The sequence below is a fragment of the Symphodus melops genome (genome assembly GCF_947650265.1).
Source record: "Symphodus melops genome assembly, chromosome: 4".
NCBI lineage: Eukaryota > Metazoa > Chordata > Actinopteri > Labriformes > Labridae > Symphodus > Symphodus melops.
In genome coordinates this window covers 21,983,323-21,998,800 of record NC_136694.1, presented here as the reverse complement: position 1 = coordinate 21,998,800, position 15,478 = coordinate 21,983,323, and the positions used below count along the sequence as shown (strand labels likewise).

The window sequence follows — 15,478 nt, the reverse complement described above, 5'->3', positions numbered from 1 at the left end:
GTTGGAAATCGGCAACAAAAATGTGTCAGCTTCCCACTTGATTGTCTCCTGCTCTGCCAAGCAGACGGACAATAAGGGGCACTTTGGAGTGTGTAGACTTCCCTTACCCCCCATGACTATTTCATGACTCTCTCTTATAGTTTCAATTTTAATAGCTGTCCCTATTGTGTCCGGAGCTTATCTGAGCCCCTGGGGCGAAACCAGAGACCGACGCCCAGATGGGAGACAGCAGATAGACCACTGTCACTCTCCCTTTCAGCCTCTTGGCCCTGGTCGCTCTCCCTTTTCACTCCCAGGGGATGAATGAGTTTTTTAAATGTGTTCATCCACTGTGTCTGCATGCTTTGAAACTATGTGTGGGCATTAGTAAAAATACTACTTCTCTGCGTGGTGAGCTAAAGCCAAGGAGCCTGAATTAGTGTGTTAGGGTTAAGTGAAATGGCATTCCTTATAAATGAATTTTTCCTACTTTTCAGATGTAAAAATAGATATTAGAACTGTTGGAAATAGGATTATTATAGCCAACATCATTCACTGTAGTGTTTATAAGATTGAAAAGAATTTATTCAGGAGGACTAGTCCTTAAAAAAATCACTCACTGACTTGCATGAACACTTGAACTGGAATTAGAGGAACAAGGTTTGACCCCATTACACTTTGCCCTTAACTCTGAGCAGTTGTTTCTAACCACGCTCCCACACTCTCTCTATCTCTGACTTTTATTCACTGCCATGCACACAAAAACAAGTCACACACATCGAGGCTGTAAACAGATGTCTCATTAATGTTGTGTCCACATCAAGGGCATTCTGGGCAGCTAACATTACAGGGTTTGAGTCTCAGTCTGTGGAAAAGAAAACACTCAATTACTAATAAATCACTGACAGAATCATATTCTGATTACTGCCTCCTGCAGTGCCTATTTAAAAGCAAAGGGTCTCCTCGCAGATGATGCTCCCAGGATAACATCATGTGTTGTAAGAAAAGGCACCACGTCGGTCTTAGTCTTAATGGTACAGCCATGATTTTTTAAAATGTGGGTCACATGCACCAGGGACTGGACCGCACTCACCCATGCACAGAATCTTAACACAATAATAACTGTTTCATGAATTTTGAAAAGGACCATATGCACTGAAGCCTTCATCCCGCATGAGTCACAGTCAGTTTGTGTCTGTTCTTTCCTTCTTCGTTGCCCTTGATGCGCTGCTTGCCAGGACTCCAAAAAATAGAATCCTCTTAAGAGGAGTAAATGAAACCTTTGAGTGTTTAACTTATTTGAAACACACTCACGAAGCACATCAATGAGACGCCTTTTTTTTTTCCTTGCATAACATTATGTAATCACTTTTTTTTTGCAGAATGTAATAACATTGGAAAAAAAAACTGCAAGAAATGTCGCCATAGAAACAAAGCACCATGTGTACTTTAGGTCAGAACACAATAGCTTATAAAATGAACGTGGGATGCATAATTCCATCTTTTTAGTCCTTCAGTTTGAAACCCTCTTCATCAAGCTTTCTCTGTGCAAGACTTCTCCTAGCATTGTTTGTCCATACATTCTTTTAAATAGGAACACCAAGTAATAACTGGTTACCCTGTGGAGTGGCAGGTGTGTTTTTGTGCTTTAAGAGAGAAAGAGAGAGCTGTAAGCTGTGAGCTGTGTTCTCTCACTCCACTCTCGCATGAGTCAGACTCATAGAGCACAGTGCGTGACAGCAAAACTCACCCACTTGTACAGCTGCCCCCACACACACACACACACACACACACACACACACACACACACACATGCACACCTGCACACGCACACACACACACACACACACACGCAATTGCATATTTTATTCTGAGCATTGCAACTTATATCTTAATTTAGGTTGTTTGAAAACTGTTAATGGCATTTGAGCCTTTTTAAACAAAGCTCAAATTCTGCTCTCAATAAGGAAGTATCTGAAATGATGAAATAGCTCTTAATCAAGACACCTGTGCGGAAACAAATCCAACTTGTATCGTCTACTGTTCTCAGCCCTCACCAATGAACGTGCTTTCTCTGAAATGATACAATATGATCTGCAGTTTATAAGGGGATTGTGTGCCAGACTATTCCTTAGTCAGAGACAGCAACTTCCTTAAATATCCCCTGGTTGCCTAGTAACTGTTCCCTGTGAAGAAATAGTGCCTCCTTTGATGTACGGATGATGTGAAAGTTGTGCAAATCTTAATCATTTACTCTTAGCAAAAAAAAGTACTTCAGCATCTTTCCCAAAATGTTGAACTATTCCTTTAGATCCTATCCTGTAAGGACAGTAGCATGGAGCAAAATTTGTCTGAGCTCACTGAATGTCTGCAGTATTAGACTGATGTGTCATTTTGTTGGCACCAGCAAAAAACATTGCATACTAAGATGCAGTATGGTGTCACAGATTGAAACGTGTACACACATACAGCACACGCATGTTGGCAACGACATGGCATCAGAAATTGCTCAGTGTCACTTTCCAGTCCATTAGCTTGTAGATGAGTCCGACCGCCGGGGAATGACTGATAGATCTTAGTGTGTGATTGCGCGTGTATTCTGAGAGTGACCCTGTGACTCTTCATGAAATGAGAGAATGTATTTTCCCCCATCGTTTGTTTACATGTAGTACAGTAATGTCTGTTCGCCCGTTTGGCTCCACTGAAGACATGTCACATCCACTCGTCTTCACAGAGAGAGCCTGCCTGCCTCCTGCCGTGCCCTCTTGCACTCTCATGTCGTGATAGGGTGCAGAGCTTGCAGAGAATCAGAGCACGCCAATCCACATTGTGAGCAGGCCGAAGTGACCAGCCTCTGGAGCTTAGGACGACTCCAAATAACAACAAAACTTCTTCAAGAGAAACCCTGTGTGAACATGCCAGGATGAGACTCCCTTTTTCCTGCTGTTTTAAATGCTGCGCTATCATCAATTTCCTGATGTTTCCCCCAAAACATCCAGCCCGACCGTAATTAAGTGAGAAAAATAACTTCCCTCCTTTAATTAGGTCTTCATTTAACAGTGGGTGGCCCCCCCTCAAGAATTACTTCTTTAATTTGGTCACATTCCCTGAAGATATGTTCTTTACTTCGTTCAGATTCTCCAATCCACTGACTGATTCAGTTTCCATTCTCCATTCTTTGTCCTTGTGGTGAAAAAAAAAAAAAAAAGGTGATAAACATGCATAATAATAACAAGGATATGTTACGTATTGGAAAGTTGCTTTCTTTAAAGACGAGTTGGGCTGAACAACAATGTGTCCTTTCTGCAGACGTGAGTCAGCAACTTTTTAACTTTGCCGTTTATGAGACCAAACACAACATCAAGTTTTTCACTGACCTATGTCACCTGTCTCCTCTGTCTCTCAGGTGTTCTTAGTAGCAACCAGAGGTGTTGCTTGTCAACAGGCAAGACAGCTGACTGCTTGGGGCCCTCTTGTCCCTATGGGGCCCCACTTAGGGCTGGCTAACTTTAAACCATGGCAGTGGCTCAGAATAACCAATGACAGGAGGAAACCTCCCACAGACAGTGTTGTTTAACTGCTAAGCATTTTCATATTCCTGTTAGAACCTAAGTTGGTCACTGAAGTTGCCGTTAGCGTCAGATGGATGATATGAATGCAAGTTTGAAGGGGCCCTTGGGAATTTTGCTGAGGACAAAAAGGGCTTTAGAATCGCCACAGATAACGTATTAGTTTCTCTTAGTTTTGATGTTATGAACTTGTTTTTTTTTTATTATTTCTCTCACCATAGCAACTTGACTCTAAGTTAATATATTAGACATTGTCAGTAAACTATGAGTCGTATATTCAGGGGTGATTCAAGGGTCTATTGGGGACCTATAAAAACTCATTGGCGGCCCCTACAACTAGCAATTATTATTATTTCCTAGACAGATAATTGCTCTTCATTTTCCTTCATTGATACATTTTGGTTTTCACAGGAATAATGCTGCAGTGCTGAGCAGGGCAGTAACAGTGTGTGCTGTCGGCCTGATTAGGGAGGTTTCCTACTGTCGCTGAAAAATGTGCACATTTCGAAGCAATGCTTTGTTTTAAAGTTTTTGTCAGCTGTTGGGGTGGGCCCCTACTGACCTGGGGCCCCAAGCACTTGCCTGCCTAGCCAGTTGAAAAGCAGCACCTCTGCATATATTAAATTAAAAGGAATCGGAATTACAAACAATTAAATTAAAGTCACCAGGTAAAACACAGAGAACCAGCAGAAGGCTGTCGTTAAAAGCATCCAGCTCTATCTCTTCAGGGACCCCAGTGTGAATGTCACTATACTGTATCTCCCACCGTATCCTGTTATCCATGTAATATAATCATACTCAGTGCCTTTGTAACATAACTAAAGTATGCAAAGGTTTTTTTTGTCTTTGCTCATTATTATGATGTGTTTCATCTTTGTCCACCCCCGGCTGGTTTTATCCAGATCTTTTCACCCTTCTCTCCATCCCTCTCCCTGCTCTTCTCTCTGTCATTTACTTTCACATCTTAAAGTTCATTATGTATATATTTTCTGCCCTTTCAAGCTTTCCTAGTTTATTCTGCCTTTGCTCCCACAATACCAAACCCTTTTTTTTTCATGGCATAAAATGGTGTCATTATTATGGAGGTCATACTCAAGGACACTGTGACACATTTCTCCATCACTCCATCTTCTAATAAGAGCAATATAATTATCCACCTTTTAGCTGCTGATGGGTTATTATTCATAGAGTTACTCTACATCCAACCTACTCTCTCTCTCTCTTTCTCCCTCTCTCACTCTCTCTGAGTCACACTTCAACCCGCTCTCTCTCTCTCTCTCGCGCTCTCTCTCTCTCTCTGTCTTCATTCCCTCTCGCTCCTTTCAAAATGGTGAAAGCTGAGAATACATGTTGCAGCTATTGATTCGCTGCAGAAAAAAAGGCATCAATATTGTGCGTCGTTCTGATGATGATGATTACCATCATCATCGTCATACAACCCTGTTGCCATGGTGACATGTTTTGGACAGTGTTGCACGCAGTATTGTGAGGAGGGGAGAAAAAAGTTCAAATAGGAAGACATGAACTGAAACCTGGAGGGGGATGTCACCCAAACCTGGGGAGACACTCTGAAATGTAGATTCACCCAATGTGTGTACATGTTTTATAAATATATACAGTTTTTCTAAATGCATTTAACCCTCTGCTGCTCCGCTATCACATTTGTGGTTTACAAGGACATTTGGAGGTCATCACTTCATTTTATTCTTTACAGCCTTTTCTTTTCTTTTTTTTGTATTCCTAACTGTGCATACATAAGTAGGTAATCATTCTCTTGGACCCCAAACACACTTACATACCCACACATACAAACACTTACATATTCACACATTCTCCAAGGTTCAGAGTCGTGGGTATTTTCACTCAACGTGTAGGATGCATAGTGTTTCCATGGAGATCTATTTTTAGCACCGGACAAAAAAAAGGCCAACTGTTAAAATATGCCATCATGCTCACACTGACAAAAAAATCTCATTTTCTCTCATGCAGAAATTAAGGTGTAAAGTTTTTTTTTTTCTTTTTTTCATCTCTCTGGGTGCAGGATGCTATGTAGTAACCATTTGTCAAAGCAGATTTCAGTCAGACACCGTGGAGTGTTTTATAGATTGCTAAATGTAATAACAGAGTTAAGATAATGAAGCAGAAGAAGGTCTGTCAATTAAAATAGTTTTCTTTTGTGGTCTAGAGCGTTTTTGAAATGAATTTAGTTACATATTTTTCGTGGGAATATGCAGAATAAAAGCAACTTTTTGCTTCTCAGTATTAGCTATAGCTTCTCAATCAATCATTATTTGTATTATCTCAAGTGCCTTCAATAAAGAGCAGATGAAAAGAACATACTCGTTAAGAAAAGGGGATTAGGAGAGATGAGAGATCTCTTTTTTTTCTCCTCATGTTCCTGTTGTCAACACTCCCTTGCAGCCGAGGTTGAGGTCGGAGCAAGCTGTGCGGTGGTTGTGGGGACGACACGGTCCGATGTTGGGAACTGAGTGTCAGGGACGTCGGATGGGATTAATCAATAGAACAACACACCTTTATTTACAGATAAAAGCTAATTATTCCATTCTTAATAATATTGTACCTTGATATCATGCTATAGTATTGTGCTTTTGTCAAACTGCATGGTTAGCCTTTTCAAAGTTTTAACAGCACAGCGGCTCATTGAGAACCAATTGTTTTTTTGTTTTTTTTTTATTTAAGAAGCAGGTGAACTGTGTTTGGTTCAGCTTCTTCTGAACTCATGCTTAGCTCATGCTGCTCAACATGTGTACCTGTTTTCATTTCATGCTTTACCATCAAATGCAGCTTCGTGTTCAAATTCATTATTTAGCATGGCTGTTTCATTAGCTTGTATTCAGGGGGAAAGTGGCTGAAAATATGGGAGAGTAGTGTGATGGCATGCAACCAAATTCATAAACAAGATTAAAACGCAGGGTGCATTCCTGGCACGGTGAATGGATTTTACTTTATGTGCTGAGTCAGCAAGATGCACACAGTTTGTTTTAAGGCCATCGACTGACCGTCTTAAAAGGGAACTGCAATTTAGCACTGATGATAAAGCAACATATCTCATCTTGTTTTTCATTATTTATAACTGGACTCCAATTTACTTTCCACAAAGGCTTTTAAAGTTTGGACCTTTATTACAACAATTACGATGAGCTTTTGAAAAGAATGAATGAGAGTACAAGGAGTTCCGTCTGTTCTTGTACAATTAGATATTACATGTACTTTATGTGTCCTGGCTTCGCTACCTGCTAATAAGCTCCAGCACATTTACTTCACTCGTCTTAATCCTGGGCGAGATTGCTGTGACTCATCTGTATATATCGCCACAGTTTCTCTGCCCTCTCACTGCCTCCTCAAAAATCCACTGCCAGAGCAGTTAGGTGGGCTGACAGTATTTAGCCTACAATATTTCATAATCTGGCAAGACAATCTTGAGCAGCATTGCAACCGGCACTCCAGGAAGGAACGATAATGCAGCCGTGGATTTTCCAGGAAGAAAATAAGAATTTAATGATTTGGGAGATTTATCACTTTGCATTGCTCACATCTCAAGGGTGATAAAGGAGAACACTGATCACATTTTCAGCAAGCTTAAGTGACACACTGAGCTGATCTCATATCTATATTCATTACACAGCCCCAAAAAACTGAAAGTAAGCAGCTTGCCTGTTTCTTTACAGATGACAAAAAAATAAATGTATGTATGTATGTATGTATGTATGTATGTATGTATGTATGTATGCATGTATGTATGTATGTATGTATGTATGTATGTATGCATGCATGTGTTGTTCTTTTAGAATACTGTCTGGATAGAATGTTGACAGAAAATGTAGTTAAATGTCATATTTAGTATCCACGTGATCTTGCTGTAAAGAAGGCTCTTCATAGTCTGAATGTGGTTATGTGTAAAAGACGTGCATTTGCATATACAGTATGTGTGTCCTTGTGTGTGTGTGTATGTGTATCTAACAAACTGGGAGCTAGTTAATACGTGATTAAAAGAGCTCTAGGTTTACTGTGCAATAACTGCAAGCGACCGCAGGCATGCTTGGCCACCCTTTTTACAAACACTCTCAGCACGTGCAGGCGGTCACAATTTACAGAGCCATGCACACACATCTTCACACCCACAAACGCGGCCACACGCAGCCATGCTTGTGTGTGATGTGATGCGGTGTGCTGTGGAGATCAATGAGAGTGCATGCTTGGTCCTCTCACAAAGACAATTAAAAGAGAATGGATAATGAGGATATTTATAGCCTGATCTATTTCTAACCAGGGCATTCTCCTACGTATGAGCTGGGAATGTTCTCTTTTCAGCTTGCCCTCCTTCTGTCCTCGTATTCCTCCTCTATGTTGATCTCCTTTTTTATTTACAAGACAAAAAAGCTGATTCCTGTTTGTGTATTTTCTCTTTTTTTGTCGTAATAAAGCATTTGTTTTTTTACACGCATGCCGTCGCTTTGTTCCTCTCTTCAGCTGAATACCGATATTTCCTTCAGATGATATTAAGTCATCTCACAGTTATATGCATTCCCATTTGAGACAGTGTCACGCAGCAGCGATGTTATCAGATGTAATCCAGGGCCACTCCTGGGAGACCCAGTGACGCACCACACATGACATAATGCTGTGGTAATGTCTGCAGTTGTGAGCGAGAGAGAGACACACAGAGAGAGAGGGAGAGAGAGATGGTGCATACTCGCTGTGCTCGTGTATGCGCTTAGTCTATTGGAACCAATGAGAAAGCAGTAATGTGGCTTGATGCAAATCTTTTTTATGAGTTTGAGTTGTTGAGCAGAGCATACATGGAGTGTAAATGGTTGTTAGTACTCTGAATGTTAACTCTATCTCCATGTGATAGAAGACTTGAGCTGGTTCACAGCAGGTCCTGATCTTTAAAAACAATTGTTTATATTATCCACTTTACTGTGGGAATGTCGTGCTCAATGTAAAAGCTCATAAAGTGAGAATGATCAGGAAATATAATATTAGATTAATACAATTCCGCCAAATGTGGATGCCAATTGATCTTATTTAAAGATTAACATAAAAACCATTTTATCGCGACCCTTGATTCAAAATGATTGTTAGAATTCGACTGATGTCAACTTAAGCATTTTTAAGAATCAGGCAATAAATTGCAATATCAATCTGTCAATATCAAAGATACCACACAATTGCAGACTACATGCTGCTCTGTTGTTAGACTGATATTGTTACAAATAGTTACAATTTTTGAATTTCAAAGTATTTCAATGAGTGCCCTATAAAAGGTTAATGTTAAATAAGCAAAAAAATATGTTATCTAATTCTCTGGAGAGCAGTATATTATGTTTTTGAGAGATTGTATACATTCAAGGTTAATTTATTTATTCAGATTATTATTTGAGGTGGACTTGAGGTGGTTATAATCTTGGAACCTTTCTTAAAATCCTTGAACCACTCAAACGTTTTAAACAAAGGGAAGATATGGAATATAGGGTGACCTGATTCTGTGTTTTGCCCTACTTGACTTACTATTATTACCTTTGGTCCAAATAAAGGGATCAAATAGTCTGTCGGTCCGGAGTCTTCCATGAGCTAAAGCTAGTGAGCGGGCTAGTCACACAAGAATGACGTAGACAGGTGGATTATTACAGTTCGTGATTTCAATGTTTTTTTCTTAGAGTTGACTTCAGCAGGAGTCACACATTGTAGATAGAAGCAGTTTTTGTATCAGGAGACTTTCTTATGAAGGCTTTTCTTGTCTCTCCAACATTGTGTGACCCGACCTCCAGTATCAATTGCAGACTCAGCCCTTAATTATTTAAATTTTTACCATTTAATATTCAAAGTTCCGAAATTATAAAGGAAAGGAAAAAGACAAGAAGTTTTAAAATCAGACAAAGAGTCACACTTGTGTATTTCTGTATAAATAATCAACTTCAGTTGTCGCTTTTGTAAAAGTATGAATCTCATGTATCCCCCTTTAGCAACATTTTATGAGCTTTCTGGACTGTATTCTAAAAGTAAATTGTGCCTGGAGCCAGTATGAAGTTCTTCAGAGCCAGAGATATCTGTGTTCAGTAGTTCATGGTGGATGAGGAGGCGGATGAGGTCAAAGCACAGGGCCCTTATCTTTTGAACAGAATTATATAAGGAATACAGTGCCGTGGCCCGCCGTGACTAAAACTGGTAATTAGAGATACTTGGTGTGGTTTGAGAGTAAGAAAGAAAGAAGCAAGTAAGAAAAACTATTGATTTCAGTACTTTTAGAAATAGACTTATTTTCTAAGTGTAAAAAACTGCAGGTGGCTGCTGCATATTTTTTTTTTTTATTATTTTGTGTGTGTGAATAAAAAAAATGGAAGATTTATGTAGATGAAATTTGAATTAACATGACATTTTTTACCTTGTGATACGAGCCTGTTGAGTCTTGTAGAGAGATATAGTGGAGATTGACCTGTTCTATGTTTTTCTTCATCAGGTCTCGCAGGTGCCCTACCTGACCTGGACAAGAGAAAAGAAATATATGGTAAAAACCTGATACCTCCAAAGAAGCCAAAAACCTTCCTGCAGCTGGTATGGGAAGCCCTGCAAGACGTCACCCTCATCATCCTGGAGCTCGCTGCCCTGATCTCCCTGGGCCTCTCCTTCTACCACCCTCCTGGAGAGAGTGGCGGAGAGTGTGAGTGAAGCCGCTTTTGTGAAATCACGTCTTTTAAAAATGCTTCCTCATCACCCATATTGAATTCTTGAGGTACACACATAGACACTAGGACAGCTATCTCTGGCATCTCTGCTGAGGACAGCGAAAGGCAAGGATTGCATCGACCTACTGACAACACTCCCTCTGACATTACAGGCTCACGCTGACACTCTTACACATACATGTATGCACACATATTTTTAACTGATGAGGCAGGTCACACTGTATTTGTGACCTGCCTCAAGAGATCAAAAGACTCATGAACCATCGGTGTAACTGTATGTGCATGTGCGTCGTGTGTGCGAGTTATCAACGTGCTAAATGTGTGTATAAAAGGCACGGGGAAGGTTAATGAAGTGTTGAGTAGAGAAATAACCTTGAGCTCTCAGCGCCATACATCAGCCCTGTGAGCCGTGAAACAGGAAATGAAGAGAGAGACCATAACAAGGTGCTGAGTCAGCAACATCAGTCATTGCTACGAGCATTATCTCAGTAATGGAATTCAGTTATCCTGCCAGAGGGGACCAGTCATCAATTTAAGGGTTGAGCAGAAATACCAGAGAGGGAGGAAGCAGTTAACTTTATCTTACCTGCATGGGTAGTTAATCAGATCATTTCTGAGTTAACACACTTTTAGTCGGTTATAACAAATTAATGAGAAAGCAAATAAACGATCAGTCAGCCAAGTAGTGAGGTTATAAAACTATTGTTCAATTGGGATTTGACGCTCACATGGAGCCGGTACTTTTCTCTTCATGTTGTTGTTGTTTTTTTGTTTTTTTTAAATAGCTGTATCACTTTAGGACTGAGTTCTCTGCATCATCCAGTCCAAGTACGGTAGAAATAAGCCAAAAGGGATCATTATGATAATGTACTGCATCCATCTGCAGATACATAATCAAGCTTCCCTTTACTTAAGGCAGAAAGAAAGTGCCACTAAGCAAGTTTCGCCTCTTATTAGAAAGATAGAAGAAGATTTAAAATGAAAGGCAGAGCAATTCTTTAAGATATATGAATTCATACACACTTTGAGTGTGTGTGTGTGTGTGTGTGTGTGTGTGTGTGTGTGTGTTTAAGGAGTTACACTGTAAAACAACACAGCAGCTGGACTGTACCTTTCAAGTCTCAAAACTAATATATGGATCAAAATGGAATTCAGTAATATGTTTGCAATCCCTACCTATTTGCTACAATACTATTTTTTTTGGATCAGTCAGATTCTATAATGCGTATGTGTTTTACAACAAACTGTTACGTCTTGGCACAGTGTTGAAAATTAGTTGACTCTTAGTTGAATAAATTTGACTTAATGTGATTATTGAAATAGGAAATGTAAGCATCCAAAAAGCAGTTGCACAGCAATGCAATGGCATTTCTGTTGAGAATCTAAACCCAATCCATCAGCACACGTGCGTTCACAAAGCCAACATTTCTCTTTTTCATTTGCATATGAAACCGCATGGAAACAGTGGAAGATGGACGCTCTTTACTGTGTCTGTATCAAACACATAACTTGAAATAAAATGTAAAATGGTAATTGTTAAGACAGAAACCAACATGCTTTAAAAAATATATGAAATTGACTCAAATCTTTTATTTTGATCCGTCTTAAAGAGTGTCTCTCACGTGCGTTAGTCATGATACTTTGTGCTGAAGCTTCAGCACCATGGATAGCTACACATGAGCTTCCTGATAGTGTCTGCCAGAGAGACAAGAACACGTTTCTTTTAGACACTAAATACAAAGAGCACTCAGAACCTTGGACAGCTTCTTTACTTTCTGTAGCCTCTATGCTTACTGAATAGAGACTGCATAGAGGCTAGGCTATTTTACAAAATCAATCTTGATCTGTTGCATTGTTCATACTTTACTCATATTTGGTTTTTTTTTTTAAAGTAAAATACATACACAAAACAGGTATATATACTGTATCTAACATACAGAAGATGTTGCTTGGTACTGCTAGTATGCCAGACCAAAGATATATTCTCTTACTCAATGGAACCACTAAATGAACATCATACTGATTGTAAACCTTCTGCAGTGTACGAGGAAGTCCCAAGTGCTTGTGGAGTCCAGTTCTTGGTTAAAGCAGACACTGCAAATCTATTGTGTATAATTTGGGGTCGGCACTAGTTCCCTTGTGAGCCGCTAGTGTTTTATAATCCAAAGCAAATCACCCCACTGAGGGCTTTTGAATTTAGCTTGCCAGGAGTGTTGGGCACAATGGCTTCCAGAGTATTACTTGAAGCAGCACGAGGAGGACTGGGAATAAGCCTTGTTTCATTCCAAAATATATCCCAGTCTGTGAGTGCACGACCAGCTGAGCAAATAAATGAAGAGACGAGGTGAATTCTCTGAAGGTCATTTCAGCTGGAGTTAATTCTGTTTCAGGATAGCCTTTGATATTGCACAGAAAAGAGAAGAGAAACTGAACTTATTCATGTTTTACTCTCTCTCTTTGTCGACATCTCTCTCTCTCTCTCTCTCTCTCTCTCTCTCTCTCTCTCTCTCTCTCTCTCTCTCTCTCTCTCTCATGAAGCATGGATATATATATAAATATGGATATATCTATGCATGGATATACTGTATATATACACATACACACACACACACACATACACAGTATGAACTGTATATTTCCGCAGTCTTTTAAGTGTGCAGTGTTACCCTTTCTGTGACTCTTTTATTGTGAACTTTTCACTCTTGTATCTCTTTGTGTCTCCGTCTGTAACTTTGTATTTTTTTTTTTTTTTTTGCTGCTGCCTGTCTTGGCCAGGTCTCCCTTGGCAAATAGGTTTTTATTCTCAATGGGACCAACCTGGTTAAATAAAAAATAAAAAATAAAAATGAAAGGGTTCATATTCCTCTTAAGTAATAAGCATAAAAGCATCTGCAGAAAACTTGCTATCCAGAGTTTAAATGGGTTTTGTCAAAACATTTCTGTTTAAATGCACGTATAAAGACCCAGTGTACTTGAAAATGTACATGCCTATAATTTTCCTCTTCTTTCCTGCAGCCTGTGGTGCAGCAGCAGGTGGGGTAGAGGATGAGGGTGAGGCAGATGCTGGCTGGATCGAGGGTGCAGCTATCCTGTTGTCTGTGGTGTGTGTGGTGCTGGTGACGGCATTCAACGATTGGTCTAAGGAGAAGCAGTTCCGTGGGCTGCAGAGCCGCATTGAGCAGGAGCAGAAATTCCAGGTGGTCCGCGGCAGCCAGGTTATACAGCTGCCAGTGGCTGATATAGTGGTGGGGGATATCGCACAGATCAAATACGGTAGGTGTGAAGAGTGCAGATGTGTTTGTAAACGATTAACTCAATTTATCCGAGAGTTAATATCTTTGTAATGCTAATTTATAGTCAAGTAAATTTCTAAAACCATAAAAAACGTCGACATACAGAGGCGTTCAGTGTGTTTTTGGCTGTCACAACCTCTCACCCTCCTCTCACGATCAGCTTTGTAGACACATGGATACAAGAACACACACGAAAATATGAGCAAATCATTGTGCAAAGTCATGTTAACATGCTTACATACATATTTACATAGCTGATACTTGACTAAATGAAAAGTGTCCAACCTTTTTTTAACCAAGAAACGTCATCTTTTTTTTTCTAAATGCAGCCTTGGCCTAGATTGAAACTTTCTGACACATTTTTGATGAGTTTGATGCGGCTGACGTGCTCACTGACTGACTTAATTGGCCTGTCCATTGTTCTCTGTCAAATCATTTCCATGCTTCAGTAGCTCAAAATAGACTTGGAGCTCATTTCCAGAGAGGGATTAAAGTTATGAAGTCCACCTTAAGCAATTAAATGTATTTAAGATACCGTACGTTAATGGTGAGAAATTAATTAGCAGCAGACTGACTTATACCTGGAGAGCAGACGCACCATCGTCTCCCAAAGCCTTTCTGTTCAGTCAGTCAAAAAGTATCCTATCCAAGTGAAACTAAGCAATCTTTGAAGGTATCTGAACTGTTGTGTTTATAAGAAATGTTAACCACGGTTAAAAAAAATATATATATATATACATGGTGCACATTGTTGCAGGGGACCTGCTGCCTGCTGATGGAGTATTGATCCAGGGCAATGACCTGAAGATTGATGAGTCCTCCTTGACTGGGGAGTCAGACCATGTCAAAAAGTGTGCAGACAAGGACCCCATGCTGTTGTCAGGTATGTTTCCAGCTTCTGTATAGGTGTGAAATGCATGTCTCAATCGTGTTTGTTCATACTTATCGTTTTGGTGCCAAGGAGAATTTGGGCATGAGGACTGAACTACTTCAACATGACATGAATATATAGCATATTGGAATCGATGATGTCAGTGGTCAACTTAAACACTTATGAGAAATGATCAGAGTTTGACATTACTTTTACTGTAGTTCTTAGCTTAGCTATTTCCGCCTATAGCCTTCCAAATAAATCTATTGAATTCTAGGTCACCGTCATGGCTTTATCTTGGGCAGAAGAACAAAGGCTGTTAATCCTGATCTGAATTGGAGGTGTTCTGTATTAGTCTAATATACATCGATTCGTTAGAAAGAGCCTCAGTTGACTGCCGATCTCACAGTCCAACACCTGCTTATGAAACAAGGGTCATTCCAATTCATTTAAAAAAATGAACAATTACACAAAATATAGGGAGTTATCGGGAACAACTGTGAAGCAATATGTGGATCTTTAAGAATTTAATGTGTTTGGATGAAATTTTTCACTGGGTTTGGATCGTGGGGATTCTGTCTGATGTAGCAAGACCTTTAGTTGGAACATAATGATCTAAAGAGTGCAGTAAATAGTTTAAATAGTGAGTAATAGTGAGTAAACAACAGTAAAAATCATTGATTTGTCATTAGTATGACTGAGACTGAGTAGATCGTGTTTTCTGTGTTGGTTGAATCCACTAATGGCCCAGCCTGTGTGGCGAGAGTGAGAGAGAAATACATGTAAGGAGGAATCAAGTTCTATCATGGAATCAATTGTTATTGCAAGTTCAGAAGTCAAATAGATTAATTATGTGGTTTATCTCTTATGTTGCAAATGAGAATGTAAATCAAGAATGCAGAAAAACAAACATTCAACAATCAGTCGACCATTTACGGAATCTGACCAATCAGATCAGACTATGCAAATGCTTAGTGTGGGTCACAATTTAACAGCACTGTAACAATCTGGGAGTCTTTTAATCTGTCTTTCTTTATTGGTTTATTATTTTCTTCAGCT

At 39.7% G+C, this 15,478-nt stretch overlaps 1 protein-coding gene across 17 annotated transcripts in view; it reads left to right on the top strand.

Annotated features, from left to right (window-relative positions):
* The window catches only part of atp2b2 (ATPase plasma membrane Ca2+ transporting 2), a 112,922-nt gene that overhangs the window by 59,421 nt on the left and 38,023 nt on the right, over positions 1–15,478 (top strand). For all 17 annotated transcript variants that reach the window (XM_079342105.1, XM_079342104.1, XM_079342103.1 and 14 more), the window contains 3 exons: positions 10,030–10,230; positions 13,271–13,528; positions 14,306–14,431. In XM_079342105.1, coding sequence (XP_079198231.1) covers positions 10,030–10,230; positions 13,271–13,528; positions 14,306–14,431 — 585 coding nt within the window. The remainder of the gene's footprint in view (positions 1–10,029; positions 10,231–13,270; positions 13,529–14,305; positions 14,432–15,478) is intronic.